This window comes from Neolamprologus multifasciatus, chromosome 23, assembly GCF_963576455.1.
Source record: "Neolamprologus multifasciatus chromosome 23, fNeoMul1.2, whole genome shotgun sequence".
Lineage (NCBI taxonomy): Eukaryota > Metazoa > Chordata > Actinopteri > Cichliformes > Cichlidae > Neolamprologus > Neolamprologus multifasciatus.
Window position 1 is genome coordinate 26,968,645 of NC_140460.1, and position 18,733 is coordinate 26,987,377.

At 40.3% G+C, this 18,733-nt stretch overlaps 2 protein-coding genes and 1 long non-coding RNA gene across 4 annotated transcripts in view; 2 read left to right on the top strand and 1 right to left on the bottom strand.

Annotated features, from left to right (window-relative positions):
• Positions 1–17,482, top strand: ctdsp1 (CTD (carboxy-terminal domain, RNA polymerase II, polypeptide A) small phosphatase 1). 2 transcript variants are annotated; one of them, XR_014872443.1, is made up of 8 exons: positions 784–871; positions 11,682–11,830; positions 11,918–12,019; positions 12,512–12,568; positions 13,212–13,304; positions 14,265–14,450; positions 14,800–15,954; positions 15,986–17,482. XR_014872443.1 is itself a non-coding variant. In XM_085151805.1 (7 exons), the coding sequence occupies exons 1-7, from the start codon at positions 799–801 to the stop codon at positions 14,926–14,928; spliced, it is 789 nt and encodes a 262-aa protein (XP_085007931.1). In that variant the 5' UTR covers positions 1–798; the 3' UTR covers positions 14,929–17,482. The 2 variants fall into 2 exon arrangements, 1 of the variants encoding a protein (XP_085007931.1); XM_085151805.1 differs by having other exon boundaries at positions 1–871; positions 14,800–17,482.
• Positions 878–8,843, top strand: LOC146491721 (uncharacterized). Its single transcript, XR_014872445.1, has 2 exons — positions 878–6,562; positions 7,521–8,843. It is a non-coding gene; the product is annotated as an uncharacterized LOC146491721 (long non-coding RNA).
• Positions 16,125–18,733, bottom strand: part of obsl1a (obscurin like cytoskeletal adaptor 1a) — a 20,390-nt gene continuing 17,781 nt past the window's right edge. Inside the window, exon 25 of the mRNA XM_085151803.1 lies at positions 16,125–18,682. Coding sequence (XP_085007929.1) covers positions 18,408–18,682 — 275 coding nt within the window. The 3' untranslated portion in view covers positions 16,125–18,407. The remainder of the gene's footprint in view (positions 18,683–18,733) is intronic.

Sequence of the window (18,733 nt, forward strand, 5' to 3'; positions counted from 1 at the left end):
AAAAAAGAAAAGAAAAAGGGAAAAAATGTTTTGCTCTTGATTGTGCAAGTTTTTTTTTTTTTTTTTTACAAACAGCGGTCATTATATGACGAAGGTACACCCACACAGCATACACGCAAATCTGCCAGCAGCTAGTGCGGCATTTAAGGTGTTACAAAGTATCTGAAGACACTTTGGTAAACGTTTGAGTCAAATCTGCAGGCTTTAATTATTTAATGTGGGTTTTTTTTAATCTTTTAATGTTATAGCCGAATTTTAAAGTGATTTGTAGGCGACATGTTTAAGGTCGGTAGCCGTGCAAAGGGAGCAGGGGCACTGTCTAATAATAGTGTTTGTCTAAAGTAAGTCCGTAGTAGCTAGCGGCTAGCTTAGCTAACTCCTGAGTAACTTTGTTTCGGGCCACTCTAAGGGACCGTCGTCAAAGGGGCAGAGGCCGGCAGGGGAGCGCTGCACAAAGCCGTGCCCTTACTGCGCCACTTTAAGTGAAATGGGAAGCCTTGAAACCTCCATGTTTGTATCTTGAAATTGCAAGCGGAGTTGAGCACCATATTGAATCAAAGTTGCCAACTCCTAGACAAACCTCTTAAAACTTCCACACGTCAAACTTGAGCGCGTATCCGAGCGGACACACGGATCCGAAGAGTAATGGGCGCACTGTAGGTGACTTGTTGCGATGTTTCCCGGGGCGTTTCAGCGTTGTTTTCGCTCTCGTTAAGTTGGGTTAATGCAGCACCGAGTCGGCGGACTATCTCTAACTTTAAAGTGTGAAGTTGGCACTCTGGACCAGACCTGGATGTGATGGACAATCCGTCCTCTGTAATCACCCAAGTGAGCCGGGATGAAGACGGAAATAAAGCCGCGGGAGAGAGGGGTAAGTTGCTTATTTATTTATTATATATATATTATTTTTTTTAAATACCCCTGTGCAGTCATGTCAGGGGAAAAAGGAAAAGAAAAGTTCTGCAACTCCTGAACTCCGAGCCTACGCAGTAAGCTGCTTATGAGTAGCAGCACAGATAAAGCCAGTGTTAGGAAAGTGGACAGAAAACAAGTCGGAGCAAGAAGACCGCGCTGTTGTGTGTACATTATGGCTGCGGCCCTTTGGCCTCTGATGAAAAGTAAAGGAAATGACGTACAGCTGGTTGAGACATCTGTAATAGTAGTCAGGTTAAAAGCCTTTCCAGGTCCACCTTAAATCCCGGTTTCCTTGGAGTGATATCATGTCAGATAAATAACTTTTCCTTTTTTTTGTTTTGGCAACACCACAAATGGCCGCTTTCTGCAGCTTTACTAGTTCGGTGTTCACTCACATGAAAGAGTGCCTCTGCCACCGTGCGCGCACACACAGGTCACCGCTGTAAACTCAAGCTTAGTAAATAATCAGGTGACCTGTCAGTCATCAGCCAAACAATGCTGAGTGGAAGCTAAGACTTTATTCAAACAAGATGCGGACGGACAGACGCACATAGGCAGTAGTGCCTATTTTGGTTTTAAAAGTGGAAGATCACATCTTGTAGTCTGGTGTGTTACACAACCTTTTCCCTCCATACATGGTGCTTACTCGATGTGAAGCGCAGCTGCTATATGAGACAGCGTGTTTGCTCGAATCTACCTAAAGAGATTCCCACAAAACATCTATAGTTTGCAAAGCCACATCAAATCATATTGAAACTTTTAGTTTCTCTTTCATTGTAAGACCAGGTTTATGCAGTCTTTGCACTTGTGTTTTCTGGTTCTCGCTGTATTAAGGGACATCATTTCACTGATCTTAGCACAGCAGCGACTGAAAATATGGGCTGAGTGATTGTAAAGATCCTCCATCAGCCTTCTGTCTTGCAGTAAGTCAGCCTTTCTCAACTTTGTGGAGTCAGGTCTGCCCCAGATGTTAATCAGTATGCTGACAGAGTAAATGGAGTTCAGTAAGACTCATATATGGAAGCATCTTTTTAAAACATTACATGCTAACCAGCGCATTGGGTATTTATGGCCAAAAGATAGGATCAGAAGTCAAGAGCTGGTGGTAATACTACTACTATTACTATAACCAGCACAATGTGAGAGCCCCATGTTAGTGTTGTTCCTACGTCATAATAGGAACTTTGTTCCAGGATCAACATTGCAGCTGACTAGTGAAATTCTCCAAGCAGTTCAGTTAGCATTAACCAGGATGTTGGCTAATGTTCTTTAAACCACAGGTGTCAAACAGGCCGCAGCCCAGAATTGCCCCAACAAAGACTGAGTCTGATCCACTGGACAGGGTTTAGAAAATTTTAGACATAAATTTTAGACTCAGCTTACTACTGATAAAGACATTCACACCACACCAATATCAAATAATGGAAAACTCCTGTTTTGTCATTTTATTTTGATTTTTCAAACACAAAATCAAATCTATTGTGGAAATTATTTCATATTTTTAACACTGAGATGAAATTTTGAAATGGCACCTCCCCCACTCATATTAAAATATATATGCAGTTAACCTTTTTTATGCTGACAGAAAAGATGGTCTGGTCTGACCCACGTAAGATTTAAGTATTTTGTACATGGGAACATCAAACTCATTTTACTTCATGGTCTATTTTAAACTGTCTTCAGCAAAGCGGGGACTTTGACGGTTAAACTTATGCACTAAATCCAAACAAGGTCTGACATTGGGGGGCCAGAAATGAAACAGGATAAACGTACAATTAGAATTGGTGCTTTAAAAAAAAAAAAGGGGGGGGGGGGGGAAACCATAGCACACATGATTAAAATTCAATAGGTGATGATAGAAGTACAATTAAAGACTGCAGCTGGTGATGGTAGTCGTTGTTGTGCCAGTTCTCCTGTTGCGGCCTGTAGGCGTAGAGGCCCTCCAGCTCACCCTTAACCTGCAAGCAGAAGAGCTGCCTTCACCAGTTGTAGTTCGAGATGGTGGAACTGGGTCTGAAGTTTTTGACTGATCACATGTAACACGGTCCTCTCAGCCGTCTAAAATAAAGAGCTAGCTGCTAAGGTGTGGCAGTGGCCCACCTGAGTAAAGTATGGCAGAGAAATGGACTTCTGAGAGTGTTTAGAGAAACTAGTGTCACCATCTGAGGGACATGCATGAAGTAGAAGAGAAATAATAGGTTCAGTTTCTACTCCACCAGTTCAATAATGACCTCTAATTATGACAGTATTGCTTCTACGAGTAGTTCTCAGAAGGCACACTCGCTTACCCCCCCAAACTGCAGGGTTTGGCTTCTTTCATCTGTCCTCTGGCTTTAATATTGTGTGTTTTTTAACTTGAAGTTTACATTGTTTAGTCTGCCTTTGTGAACCCACAGAGCCATTTTAATTTGTCTCTCTTTTTATTGGAGACTTTTATAGTCGTATCAAAGTGTGGCAGCTGTTTCAAAGGCTTTTGCACTTTCTTCTGCATTGAGACGAATCCCTGTAAATGGCTTGTTATCACTCAAGGCTAATTTGAGATGTATTGTCAGCTCAGTGAATTCCATTATCAAGCACACGGGTCAAGCCCTTGTGCCTTATCAAAACTGTAATGTTAAAGATATTTGGAGGGAGTAAGCCAATCAGGAAAGCCTGGTTACTTCTCAATGTACGTTGTCTGACTAAAGTCCGTTTTTAGCTAAACGGTCAATAACGGGTGGAAGTGTCTGCAGGAAATCTTTGAAACGGCAAGCTTAAAATAGATTCAGATAAAGGTCAGATAAGGTGGTGCATCTTATCGTGAGTCTGTGGACTGAGGATTAATTCACTGAAAGTCATGTCATGATGGGAGCTATTTTATTTTTGGTAAGGTGTGGCACACGGTGTAACGTGTTTAGTTGCCTAATTCACAGTGCTAAGTGTAATCTTACATTTTTCACAGTCTGATAAGCTGGAACTCAGTTTTGTTTTAGTTTTACTTACCTCAGCAGTGTGACGGTAAACGGATGAGCCATGATTACCTGATGTTTGGAGATGATAGGCTGGTAAAGCAATAATTAGAGTAAATTTTGCTTTTTGCGTTCCTCATAACTTGTTTGTTTATATTGTTTTCTGCATTATTAAAGTGTTTATATTAGAAGTAGCTCTGAATGTGTTTAGCCCCAAGCTAATGTTTAATGCTGTTTTTTGCAGTGCTGTACTCAGATGGTTCTTTTGTGTTTGAAGTTGCGTTGTTAACACTGTGCTGAAAACCACAACTTAAACACTGTTTAAAATGTTTAAAATGAAACTTCTGACAGTGTCGGTTGTTCAGCTAGAAGCGAGTTAATTAAACTTGTCTTAATCTTAGATCAACCCAATATCACACCGTTATGTTGTAATGGTAAAAGAGTCCGACTGGATACTAATACTTTACGATTTAAAACTCTGATATCGACCAACATTTTTTTCTTTCTTTGCGCATAAGGAACATAGACAGATTTCCATAATATTTATGTGTAACTATAAGCCCTTATTAAGATGCAACAGTGCATTTTAAAAATACACTTGGTTTATTGTCACAACAATGCTCAAATTGCTCATTTATGCGCTGCTTGTCATTTGTGGCATTCGGAACGCGTGTGCTCCCAACAGGGAAGATGCAGAGCGGGCTCCGGTAGACGACTATGCAGCATCAACAATCATAACATGGCGACGGCATCCCATCTCTTCACTTTTTAAAATTCTCCTTTAGCTGTTATAAATGCGGATACCAACCTATTGGCAAATAGTAAATATCAGCCTGGCTGATATATTAGTTGGTCTCTAAATGGCATATGATAAATACTAAAAAGTAAAAATGTAAATATCCAGTACAGACATGGTGAACAGTTTACAAAGTGACCACTGGATAAAGTTGTAGATAATTATGTGTATTGAAGTACCATGCGGGAGGCATGTGATCCCAAAATTCATTCACACCCGAAGGATATACCAAGCAAGAAGTTATCCTACGCAATAAGAACAAAGAGTCCCTCAGCAGATGCTATATCCCATACTGAGCTCTTATTGCTGGATTACTAAGTTAGAAGAATGATATGAAGAGAGGGAAAATACTTGCTACCAAGTGTGTTGAAAAATAATAATAAAGCTATTATACGTGTTAACTTTTAGTGCTTAAAGCTGTTGTCCTTACTGCAGGCATTCAGCTGCAGTATGTTCAGCTCCACACTGTAAATTGTCTCCTTTATAATGGGCTCATCTTCATAATGCTTTTCTTTATCAATTAAAACATCCAGGTGTTTGGTTTACAAATACTGAAGAGAGTCAAGACTCCAGGAAGCAAATAAGGACTTGATGCTAGGAATTACGAGGACCTGAGGGAGTGAATGAAGGAATGAGGGGAGGAGTGATGAGTTTTCATTAAAGAATACCAGTGACAGTAATAATTCAGATGAAATCAGCTCAGTGTACATAAACACTGGTATCAGCTTACCTAAGCTATGCTACAAACACGATGGCAAGCAGCTTCCTCCACTGATACCCGTCTGTTTCCTCTTCCTGTTTTGGCCTGAGCACAGCAGAGGCCAGCGGAGGGTCAGACGGGGTTTGAATCCACAAATTGAGTTGGAGGGTATTGCAGAGGAGTAATAAAAGAGGCGTGAGAGATGGACAACAGAGGTTTGTGTGTTGGTAACACAGTCACGTCTGGACAGAGAGAGAAAGGGAGTATGGTGCATAAAGGGACAGAAACCAAGCCTAATGTGAGACAGAAGAGTGAGGAGCAGAGCTAATCAGAGGTTTACAAGACCGGGAGAAACCCGCACTGGGAGTCTGGGCTTGACGAGCATTCATGAGAGCAGAAATAATTTCAGTAACTCGAATAAAGTTTTGTGGTTGGCGAGCAACTTTTCTTTTCTTTTCCCCCCCTGTTGGAATGATGTTAAACTTGGTGTGCAGATCTTTTGGCACAAAGACTGATCCCAAACACTGTTGTGGGTTTATGACATATGTTTTGCATATCAACGACCGGCTCACTAATTGGCTTCAGAAACTGCAGCTAAACCACTCTCCATAAATATAATGCCTCCAATAAAATAAACCAAACACCCCAGGAAACATTATTTCACATTTATTCACCCAGTCTGTCAGCAGGTAATGAAAGTAAAGCAAATGAATGGAAAAATAAGTGAAATGGATTATTATTATTATTATTATTATTGGTATTTGGGCATATGGGTATTATTGAAAATATGAGGTCAGGTTGAAGTATATGTGGGTTTTTTTTGTTTTGTTTTTGTTTTTTGTGCCACACAGAAGCTGAATATGCGACATACACTGTAGAACTTTATACAGTTGTATTGAATAAATAACATGGGTAACATAAGTCATCTTACAGAAGACTGTCTGAAGACTATCATTTCTTTGGTAAAAAGTTCTGCTGCACAAATGTATAGGAAAATTAAAAAAAATTAAATAAATAAATATTCTGTATATATCCTGAAATAAAAGAACACAACCACAGCTGACACATTAACTTAGTTATGGCCCATCTATGCTTCAAGGGAGGGACAAAGGCACACAAAGAGCAGTGAGTCTTCTCTATGTGTCAGATGTGGGACTTCACCACAAATCCCATGTGGTAGTAAAGTATGACACATAGGGATGGGTATCGTTTAGGTTTTATCCGATACCGGTGCCAAACCGGTACTTTTGAAACGGTGCCGGTGCTTAAACGGTGGCCAAACCGGTGCTTAAAGAATGGAAAACACAAAATTGGTCCAAAAACCTCTCATGTTCAGCTGGTTTTTTGTAAAAAGATAACAATGTTAGTCTTTTCTGCAGGTATAGGGCATATATGGTATCACTCTGGGCTGGAAGCAGTGCTTAAACAATGGAAAAAACACAAACTTTGTCCAAAAACCTCTCATGTTTAGCTGTTTTCCACTTTTTCTTCGGTCATTTTAGCCTTTTTGGCCAGGGTGAAGGGAGTATCTGCCATCAAACAAGAAGACAGCCGCATGTAGCTATGATGGTGTTTGCTAGTTCACGTTACATGCATTAATTTAATAACGCGGTTAGCTTACTCAACGTAAATTACACACGAACAACATTAAGCTACTCACGCAGAGAAGAACGGCTGCTGCTGCCATCATCATTTCTGCTACACTGGCAGGGCTAGGTTCATCGGATTTAAAGTGTGACCTCCTTTGACAGTATCAGCTTAAAGCACTTGTTGCAGGCTGCTGAGTTTGCATCTTTTGCTGTGAAGTACAGCCAGACTTTTGACCGCTTCGCCTTGGGCATTTTTAATCTGTAGCTCTGCTCTAAAAGAACGTACGTACCTGGACCCGCCTACTATCCTCGAAACGTAAAATGATTGGCTAGAATCTAAAGTGTATCATTCCATACCAGTTGGTGGCGGTAATGCACCTTTCAGTTGTTTGCCAACCGCCAATAGAAATGTAAGGAAGAAGAAAGTGTATCACAGCTCAGGAAAAAAAAGCACCGAAATAAAGCACCGAAATGCGCGCTGCTTTTCGGTCTGGTTACTACCGTTTATGTCAGAACCGGTGCCATGATGGCACCGGATACCGGTACCCATCCCTAATGACACAGCTGTTCAGCTGCCTCACAACACTTCGTGTGAAGCTGGTAAAGTGCTGTGTAAGACTATGAGCTGCATGCTCTGATCTCAGATAATGAGGTCAGAGCATAAACCTCGTAATCACAGAAGTTTGTTGTCACAAACCCCGCCCACCTCCTGTTTTAAACCTTTTGTTTGTTAGTTGCAGCCAATCAGAAGACAGTTTGCTTAAATTGGTAAGACCCTTTAGTATTTAGTAATTATCTGCTTTTCAAAGTTTTTTTTAATATCATTTTTTAAATTACTTTTCAACTAAATGATCACAGCAGTGCTTTAGCTAGAAATTATTTTCATAATTGAAATTACCACAATTAGTGTTTTTTCAAAGTTTCTCATGAGTCTTCCACACATGCTATTTGGAAGGCTAAAACAAACTGCTTCACATGTGTTAGATGTTTTATATTTAAATGTAAAAATTAAAAATGTCATTTAAAAACCATAAAACATTTTCAGTATGATCAGAGGGGCACCTCAATGTCAACCACATATTTAATTTGTGGGATATTTATAATCAGAGCTATTTTGTAACTTTGTAATATGTTTGTTACTGTTCTTTCTGTCTTGGAGCAACTGTGACCACATTTACTCTGGGATTAATGAGGATTGTGATTTACTTATAATTTATTTGAAGCCGGTGCTGGTACCTGTAAATGAAATCTAAACGGCCGCACAGCAAACCCATTACAGGAATGAGTTTTGAATACCTGTTGAGCTTCCAGGTACAAAGTGTTCTTTTGCTACACGATGATTGACAATAAGGCTGCCAGCTTTGGTTAATAATCAGTTTCTTGGGAACATCTGGAGGGTTTGTTTTGTGAACAGAAAAACTCAAACACTGCTTAAAGTCCTGCTTTTTGTGCTTATTTTGCAAAGTAGTAGTTAGAAAAGTGATTTTTATGTAGCTTCCATTTGGGTTTAGAGTTTATAAAAATGCTTGTCACTTGATGTACGTGATTAATGAACCTGAAGTTCAGGTCTTTCATTGCCTGAGTGGTTAGTTTGCATTTTATACATACCAAGCAAACGAAGAGTTTTGAATTGCGTCATTTTGGTATTGAGTAAATATTGTTTACAGATTGCCTGCGGTGGTTGTTTGTATCATTAATGGATCTAACCGATGGTATTTTATTTGGTCCAAGTTTCCACATGTAAGACATTTTGCCTGCAAAGAGAGAAATACTGAACCACTTGTGTTTTTCAAATTCTTCAGATCTTATCTTTTGTGTCGTTATTATTTACTTAATAATAGTTACTGTATTATTTATGGATGTTTCATCTATTTGAAAGGATTTTTTATTTATTTTTTTTTAAAAAGGAAGTTGTATTTGAGTCACGTGACGTCTGCCTTGTTCTGGTTGCCGCACATCACTCAATAATTAACCTGATGTGCTTATAAAAACATTAAAAAATGTCTCTTTGGCACCATCGCTTCACGTGGTGTTAAAGTGGTGAATTTTCATTGGTGGGGCTCGAGTCTGTTTTTCTGCTGACATCAGAGAAGCAGTTACGCAAGAGGTCCGGTCAGGCACGTGTGTCTCCAGGACGGCCTGTGCACATGACAGTATGAAGAAAGTTGCTGGGTGTCCTTTGTGCTGTTTTTATACGATCACTGACTAGATGGGGGTCATGAGTTAGGAAGTGCTGTATGCAAGTAGAGTATTTCAGGTATTTCAACACAGGAAGTGTGTCAAATTAAATTTACATTTTAAAAAAAAAGTGTTTTGGTCATTTACGAGGCAAGATTTTTGGGGTAGCTACGAGTTGAAATGAACAAACACAGCTATTTTACTAAAAATAATATGGGACTGGGATCATTTACCAGCTTAGATGGTGTGGTAAAGTTTTCAGTGTGTGTGTGATTATGGAAAACTGTGGTCTTGGAGATACTTAAGCCATTTCCACACACGCACTGCAGCCCTGAAGTTTTCCAGACATTACCCAATGGACGTGTATGCAAGTACACATGTCTGACACAGTTAGATATTAAACCTTCTTTAACCTTCCAGACCGCTGGTGCAAAAATCATGTGATGTCAGATTGTGTTGATTTGCACCAATGTGAGAATAAAGCAGGTAATGGCAGGCTGAGGAAATTTATAGCCAGTCCTGAGCTTCGTGCATGCTTGATTGAGACAGCACCCTCGACTAACTGTAGTGTGAACACGTCTGATGCAAATCATCTCCCGCTGTGTGCTAAATTTGGGAAAGGGCATTTTCATACGTGAAAACTGCAACACTTTTCCATGAAAGACCGCTGTGTACTTTGGCAAGGCTTTGCATATTTGTGGGTACATTTTGTCAACAGTAGTAATAGTGAAAGATGGTCTTGAAAACTTCACAAGTGTTTAGTGTAATTGAAGGTTTGAAGGCAGTTGTGGTCAGAGTAATTACCAAATTATTACATTAGTATTACACTAACCATTGAGGTTGCAGCTGTTGCGATCAGAGTGTGAGATGGCTTTTTCTGCAGCCCTGTTTTTCAAAAATCATACTGGTCAAGAGGTAAAAATGAAATAATTATACATTTTACTTTTGTTTTTGTTTTGGCATTCACATTTTTACTATGTCATGGAAGAAACGTAAAATGCTATATAGTTGATCTTTATATTTATGTATAGTAAAAATGTGCAAATGTCTTTAAATTGTGAGGTTTTACGCATCAGGCCATAATAAAAATAATCTGGTACTTGCTGTGTCTTTAAAATGAGGTAAAGACAACAACTGTTACACTGTGCGACTATTTTAGTTACAAAATGATGCCAAAATGCTGAAGCAGCATGTTTAAAAACTAAGAACAGCCCTACTGCTTCCATAGGAAGATAACTAGCAACCAGGTGCTGCTAATCAATGCACTTTAATAACTGATCATCAGTAGACGTGAGCATCTCTACAAAAAGACATTGCTGGTCTGGAGCATTCAGGTGTGTTAACTAAATGCCAAGTAGGAAAGACATGAGTGATCTTAGAGAAGCAGAGGTGCTCCCCATCAATGTGGGAAGGGTTATACGTTTGAAGCCTATTATTCTACAGTGAGAAAGATTATTTACAAGTGGAAAAACATTCCAGATCCCTGCCAATCTTCACAGGAGTGGACAACCCAGAAAATTCACCCTGTTTGTCAGATGTTGCAAAGCACAGAGATATTGCAAAAAACCGAAGAGCTACATCTCAGACTCATTAGACCTCAATTAGCATGTTAAAGTTCATGGCTTGTTTGAAAGCACTGCAGGAGAGCGCTTATTCTGTTTTAGGAGACTGTGGCAGCACGTGTTAGGGTTTGCAAAGTTGTAACTGAGCAAACCACAAGAGAGTTTTGGACAGACTAGACCAAAATCTTTTGCTGTAATGCACAGCATCATGTTTGGAGAAAACCAAACGCAGCATATCTGCACAAACACTCCAACTGTGAAGCACGGTGGTGGAGGTGTGATGATTTGTGCTTGCTTTGCAGCCACAGGACCTGAACACCTCAGTCATTGGTGAACAGAGGAGTTCATGGTCGATTCAAAGTATTCTAGAGACAGATGTGATACATCTGACAGCTAAAGCTTTGATCAACAGGCATGCAACAGGACAATGATCCAATCACATCTGAAAATCTGCAACAGAATGGCTGACTCAACCTGATGTAAGGCCTCACCACAGCAGGATTTCAGAGAGCCATGCATAAATAAATGCCCACAAATTTCAATGAATAGAAGCAACATTGTAAAGAAGAGTAGGCCAACATTCCTACATGACCACGCAAGACACAGCTGAAGTCATACAGAAACCCATTAGTGCTGAAAGTGGTTCTACAAACTACTGAATTATGGGGTGTGCTTGTTTTTGTTTTTTTTGTTTTTTTCTTTTACACACTGCTTCTGCATTTTGGCTTAGGTTTTACCATGTAGTAAAGACTAAGTACCGGTAGTTATGTCTTAGTGTATTACTTTGTTCGATTGTTTGATCAGACTTGAAGACTTTAAATAAATGTCTGTTTTGTGCTCGTGTGTTCAAAGCATACTGATAATGATGATAAAGATATTCCCATGCACCTCTTAATATTAAGAGTTTTTCCTAAAAGCCAAGCTGTTAAAAATCCTGTATGTTGTAATTACTGTAAGCTCGACAATTTCTTGATCTATCATCTTCTTCTGCAGGTTCCTCTCCCTCTCTGTCTTCCAAGAAACCCAGGAGTGGAGGCCTCTTCTCCAGCCTTTTCTGCTGCCTGTGCCGGGACCAGCCTGAGCCGCCACCAGTCAACAACAACGCCCCTCTCTTGGTAGAAGAGAATGGAACAGTGTCCAAGGTGTGTTTTCTGTTGCCCTGGCTTGATTTTTATTTGTTTGTGTACTTTTGCAGTCAGCTCATTATTTTGTGGTTTCTCTTTTTGAAGATCCAGGCGAAACCACTGCTGCCTCCAGTGAAGTCAAAAGACTCCGGAAAGATCTGTGTGGTTATAGATCTGGATGAGACCTTAGTTCACAGCTCTTTTAAGGTAAGGCGGGGGGATGATAACACACTGTAGACTGAGTTATACAAGCAATTATGTTCAACTTATGTTCTTTAATTTCCTGCTGCAGGAACTAAAGGATGTGTGTGTTCAGAGAGGCTTTACAGCACTTAGCTGTCCCCTGCGATCACATTACATCATTATTTCGTTACGTTTAGAACACAACAGTCCAAGATCTGCACTTTTCCCTCCATCTGGTTGCTGTTGGCTCTGGCAGTGACATTTTTGTCGTGGCTGGCAAATGCATAACCCAAATAAACAGTCGCTCCCGCATCTGCACACACACTGTGACTGTCTCAACCTGTGTCTGTCTAGCATCAACACTAAGTCAGTTCATGTTTTAGCATGTAAAAGGCAAAGTCCAGTGTCTGTATGTGTTTGTGTTTTTTTGTTTTGTTTTGTTTTGGTTTTTTTTTAAGTCTTTTTTTGTTTAATAAGTATCCCCCCCCCTTTTTATTTTTTTTATTTTGTGATTAGCCTGTGAACAACGCAGATTTCATCATTCCTGTGGAAATCGACGGAACAATACACCAGGTAATGCTAGCATCATCAGAAATATTCATATTGTCATGCGCTGTGCTCATGCCTCATTGTCATTTTGTCATTTCGGTTGTGTGACGGCACTTCTCTTGAGCGCAATTTGCTGAGTATAGAAGGTGATGTCAGCGTTTAAGGGATTTGAGGACGGCTGCTTGGAGTCCGATGACACACGATGGGTCTGGGCCTGATTCAAGTAATCCAGGATAGGTTTGTTCAGACAAGCACAGCCTATTCCGGATGACTTGGTTCAGGAACGCTGCCCTGAGCTGCCAACACAGCAGCAAGGAGGAAAAAAAAAAAGATGGAGGAAGAGCTTTAAGGAGCCCAGTGTTTGTCTTTCTGTGAGCTACAACTGCATCTTTCTCATTTAGCTTCAGTTTGGCTTGAATGTCTGCTACTAACTCCTTGGAAGTAAATAAGGTGTTCTGCAAAAATGTAACATCTGTCCATTAGAAGAAATCTTTAGTCATGAGCTGCATGTTGAGTTTCCTTTTTTTTTTCTTCCTTTTTTTCTTTTTTTCTTAAATAACATTCACTTGAAACGTCCTCGGGCATTTGGAATTTGTAGAAACATGTTACATTTTGAGTGTATGGCGTGTGTGCATGATGCTGATTTAAAGATTCCTGCATCTTCCAGGTGTATGTCCTGAAGCGGCCCCATGTTGACGAGTTTTTGAAGAGGATGGGGGAGCTGTTCGAATGTGTCCTCTTCACTGCCAGTTTAGCTAAGGTGAGAAACCACCTCATCGCAGCCAGCTGTGCTGATTATTTATGTATGGTTGGCTGATTCCCTGCAGTTGACAGCAATAAACTTGGAGGGAGCAGAGAAAAGCTGGATATATTCAGGGAAGTTGGCTGTGAACAGTTTAATATTTTGGATCCTTTAAAATAGACTTGGGGCGTTATGAGAGAGTGAAATGAGAAGAGGTCATTTGAGCTGCTTCCCTGTCTCCCGAGGGGTTGCCACAGCAGAGGGAACCGCGTGTTTGATTTGGCACAGATTTCATACCGGATGCTCTTCCCGATGCAGCCTTCCCATTTTTCCGTGCTCTGGGACTTGCACTAGGGGCACACTACCTTGTGACCCCCTGAGGCTGGGTTTGTCTCGCTAGTCTCAACCAGGGTCTTCATGTGTGAGACCCGTCAGTGAAAAACCTTATTCTGATTGCGTTGGTTGCTAGCAGATTGCCGCAGTTGTCCATAGTTTGCATGGAACACGGCAACTTGGCTGCGAACACTCTTGTTAATCATCAAGGTAGTATAACTTGGAAGTGCAGCCCAAACGGAAAAGATTTGTCTTCAAAGTAAAACCTGATAAACCAAAACTTGTAATTTCAAGGTCTCTGTTTATAGTTGCTATACAAACTATGGGCGACTGGCAATCTGCTGATAACCCAAGCAATTATAAAGTTTTCAGTGGAGGACTCTGATTGGCAGTTGCTGTGATTAATTTCACAGCAACCATTTTATTTATTTATTTTTATTTTTTTCCTCTAGTGACCAGTGGTTATCAGGCAGTCTCATACCAGTCTCTAGGTCTGTGTGAATGTGTTAACCACGACACTGTGAATCCCCATTTCAGGGTGATGGTGACAGTAAAAACTAATACTATAAACTGATACTAAAAACGGAAATCTCAGCTGTATCTACATAAAGATTTTGCTTTAAATTGAGCGTGCTTCTGCATCAGTATGCAGACCCAGTCTCCGATCTCCTGGACAAGTGGGGTGCTTTCCGCTGCCGCCTTTTCCGGGAGTCTTGCGTCTTTCATCGAGGGAATTATGTCAAGGATCTGAGTCGCCTGGGTCGTGACCTCAACAAAGTGATTATTGTGGACAACTCCCCTGCCTCCTACATCTTCCATCCCGACAACGCAGTAAGTCTTCTGGACAGCACTTAGGATCGTTCACCTGCTTAAGCAAGTTGCTTAAGCAAATTCATAGTGTTACCCTCAAAGTTGTGGTTTTTGTTTGGTTTTTTTTTTTTTGGGGGGGGGGGGGGGGGGTACAATTTCCCAATTTTGTAACTGTATTAAAACAAGTATTGCACTTTTATTGAAAGATGTAGTTTAGGGGACACTAAGCCCAATTTCAGCGTCCCACTCTTACTTTATTTATTGTTTAAATAAAAAAGGCATCAAAGTAAATAAGATGAATAAGAAAATTGATTTATAACTGTATTTGTTGAATCTCCACAACGATATTGATGCTTATGTTTTTGTTCAGGTGCCTGTGGCCTCTTGGTTCGATGACATGTCCGACACAGAGCTGCTGGACCTCATCCCGTTCTTCGAGAGGCTGAGCAAAGTGGATAACGTCTACACGGTCCTCAAGCAACAAGGGACCTCAAGCTAACGTCGTTTGACTTTTTCATCTCAGCTCTGAACAAACCGGCGTACAAAAAAGCAAAAAAAAAACAAAAAAAAATTAAAAATCCCCCAGAAACGCCACACCAGCCAGGCTCCAGCACCAGCTCCAGCTATCATTGCCCACCAGAACACAGACTGCTTCACAGCCGCCAGAGCCATCAAAGCAACCGTCCCACACACCAAACAAAGATCACCATGGGGGAGCCTTTGGTGACTTTTTGACGGCGTCGACACTGCCACCTCCTGGTCAGATAGCAAACTGTCTGCAAGTTGCCTTCCAAGAACCAGCTGACGCGAGTGAATGGACGAGAGGATGAATGAATGTTTAATGGCCTTTCTGCAGCCCCACTGGACTTTCAGTAGAGTAGCAGAGGGCTGTAGCCACGATTACTCTGGACCCGGGTACTGGACTTAGACTTCTCATGGACGTGATTTGGCAGCCTGATTGCACAAGACTTGCAGGAAGTTTCAGAAAGGTTTACGCTTCTTGATCTGTTGGATTGTTGAAAGGGCAGGTCGGAGGTATACGTACTGTAGATGTCTTTTAAGCATTTTGGTCAAGCGTTATGTTCTTCACAGCCTAATTTTATCACACTATCTGTCTCCAGTCAAAGGCATGTGATCCTCAGTTGTCATATTTTTAGAGCTTTTAGAGTGACGTGGTCAGGTTTTTAATAGTCATGAGTTATCAGTGTTATGAATGAATCTGATTTTTAAAAGGTTTCTTTTTTAAACTCAGCTGGCATTGCAAGCTCAGACACTATTACAAGTTAAATGAATGAATAAAAAGTGATCGGACCACTTTAAAAGTAATCTAATCCCTTTTACCGCAGATTAAATTTATATGCTAAGCTCATCTTAAAAGATGAACACGTGGACACGAGTTTAAGTATTTTTACTGTCTGTGCAGCAGGAAATAGTCGGATTCAGAGCACTGACTCGGGTCGTGACTGCATTGTTTTATCAGAAACCTCACACTAATCTTTAAGTATCCATCCATCTGCACTCGAAAGTGACAGAGCAGCTGTTAATGGATCTGGTAGATGTTTGCCTCTTTAAAGCCACACACAAACCTGAATTTGTCTTCTGTGTATTTACAGACTGTAATTGGATGGTTAAAAGAAAGTTTTGTGATGTTAAAAAGAAAAGACACCAGTGGATTTGTCATGATCTTCAAAGTACTTTTTCTCTTTTTTTTTTTTCTTTTAAATTGTCTTTTAAGCGGTACACAGAGGCTGGAAACTATTTCTAAATTTGTGTCATGAAATAGGTTTTGAGGAGGGGGGGGCTCCCGTGAGTATCCCAGTATATGGGAGGGCACATCTTTGAAAACAAAGTGTTTAATATAGCGCAGGTTTTAAAAGAGCTATCCACCCCAAAACAACTTAAACACTACAATAAACTGCAGTTAGTGATGCCTCATACTGGATGTTTCCTTATGTTTTAAACCTGGCAGAGATCTGATATTGTGCAGATTTTTGTGATGTTTTTGGAAACGTTGAAAAGCCAGTGCAGCTACAGCAGATCTAAAGCTAAGTCTTTAAATGTCTGTTTTATTTTATTTTTCCCCTGTTTTCTTTTACACAAAACTGCAGAAATTTGTATTTCTGCCCGCAGGTAAAAACCTAGCAGGGTGCCACAGCTTGATGCTAGTCCGCTCATCAAAGTTACTAAGTGCATGCTGGGAATTGCAGGAGTCACTGATTTTTGCAGTTTACCAGCAGTAACAAAGAGTGGAAAGTGTGAGATGATTTTGGGGTGGAGTCTTCCTTTTTTCTTGTGCACATCTGTGTTGTGTATCTGTATTGTATTCTGCCCGCTCAGTTTTAAGGAGCAACGCGGTTGCTAACGGGCCTTGCAGATTGGTGCGATCGCCCTAGTTTGCGTTGACAATGTGTTGACACTGATGAATGAATGTGGTGGATTTGACTTGGCAGCCTGATGGCAGGCTTGTGACGTGACTTTGCCTAGATGAGGAAGGGGTGATTAAATCCACCACCTTAAGAGCTATTATTACTTTTTAAAAAATGTTTAACAAATTATTGTCAATCAAGATTAGCCTGTTTCATTTCTAAATAATTAACAGATTTTTACTGCTGCCTTTTATTATTTTTATTTTTATTTTTTTTCCCAAGAGTCATCCTCTTTTAGAATATTTACAGTAGGTTTTCCAAAACGGGAAGACATTGTTCTTGCTGTTTTCTTACAGGACCTGGTCGGTTACCTCGCGTACGAGGAGGGAGAGAAGATTCAGAAACACCAGCAAATAACTAAAGAGATAGTATCTTACCGTTGTAGGCACGTAACAGGTTTAAAACGGTGTGTTTTCATGAAAGCCATCATCAAATTACTGACGCGTGTGTTTTGGAATTCATTGGCAAAGACGAGTATTTATAGGAACGCTGAGTCATCTTGTTAATGGATTACATGTAAAACCGGTTGTGTCACTATGGGGGCCCATTCACTGATACTGTACTTCTTACACATTCAGTAGATATGTATATGTTGTTTTTGCACAGTAATAAAGCAAACGAATTTCATTAATATATGGAATATTCATGTTACTGTACTCATGATTCAATAGCTGTAACTTTTTTCCTTTTTTTTTTTTTTTTTTTGTGACCTTTGTTTTATCATACCAAATTCTGTATGGACTGTATGTAATAATGCCCCCCATAAATGCTTAAGGAAACATGGTCTAAGGTGCTGTTCTGTTTTTGGGGCAAAAAACAACACAAGCGGTACATTTTCAAGCCTGAGAAGGTGGGTTTGTTCCATTTAGTAAAACAAACAAAAAAAAAAAAGCCAGATGTTAAGAAAGGGGGGAGGGGGCAACAAAGACCTGACACAGGACCTGAGTGATGCATCTGAACCTTCAGCTGGTCATCTACTGTTCCCTGAAGCCTCATCAGAAATCTCAGTGGAAGGGTGGCTGTCAAGCCTTTTTTATTTCATTTTATTTTTTTAAGGAAGGAAAACTCAGAAAAGGCTGTGCAGGGCTGCAGTCGACCTTGATAAACAAAAAGATGGCTCAACATTTATTTAAAAAAACATCCACATAGCCAGCGGTTGCCATCTAGAACTGTGTTCTGACCAAGTAAAACCTTTTTTTCCTTATTAAAAGCATTTTCATTCTGGTGCTTCCAAGAGTTTTTCAAATACACAAGTATTTTCCACCCAAAATAATCTCCACACATTATTTAGCTTCTCTGAAGTTATGAGAAGGCTTTAAAGTCCAACAGATGTTTCCATGGAGCAGTTTTTAAATGGGTTTTATTTGGGAGCTTTTTATTGAAATGAAAAGTTACTGTGATGTAAACGGAAAAATAAATATGATCTACAATGTAAAAAAAAAAAAAGGTTTAGTCTAATTTAAGCTAAAGAGTTTTAGTGGCAATTTCCACAGGGTTTTTTTTCCACTTCATTTTCTCAGGAGTTTGGTTCCACAATCATACTACATTTCAATTATCCTGTTACATTGAGCGTGGCGCTGCTCTTCGCCTTTCCCATGGTAAACTTCACCGTGCCGCTCATGTCCACGCTGGTGCTCTTCAGGATGAGTTTGTGGACTGTCCCGTGGTTTTCCAGGCGGACAGAGGGCCCCGGTTTAAGGTTCTCTCCATTCAAAGTCCAAACCGGAGGCTTATTTATGGCAACTGATAACTCACACTGGAAAGTCGCCGGCTCTCCCTCCATCACTTCCACGTACTCTAGCTCTTTCACCATCACAAGAGCCTGGGCTGGAGCAACACAGAACAAATCAGTTTGACAAAAATGTATTTAGGGTGTTC

What these genes read in the sequence shown, in the direction of transcription:
- ctdsp1 (XM_085151805.1), top strand. Translation starts at nt 799, where the DNA reads ATGGACAATCCGTCCTCTGTAATCACCCAAGTGAGCCGGGATGAAGAC. An exon ending in TAGTTCACAGCTCTTTTAAG is followed by an intron (nt 12,020 to 12,511) that starts GTAAGGCGGGGG and finishes TTTTGTGATTAG; the next exon opens with CCTGTGAACAACGCAGATTT. An exon ending in TCGACGGAACAATACACCAG is followed by an intron (nt 12,569 to 13,211) that starts GTAATGCTAGCA and finishes TGCATCTTCCAG; the next exon opens with GTGTATGTCCTGAAGCGGCC.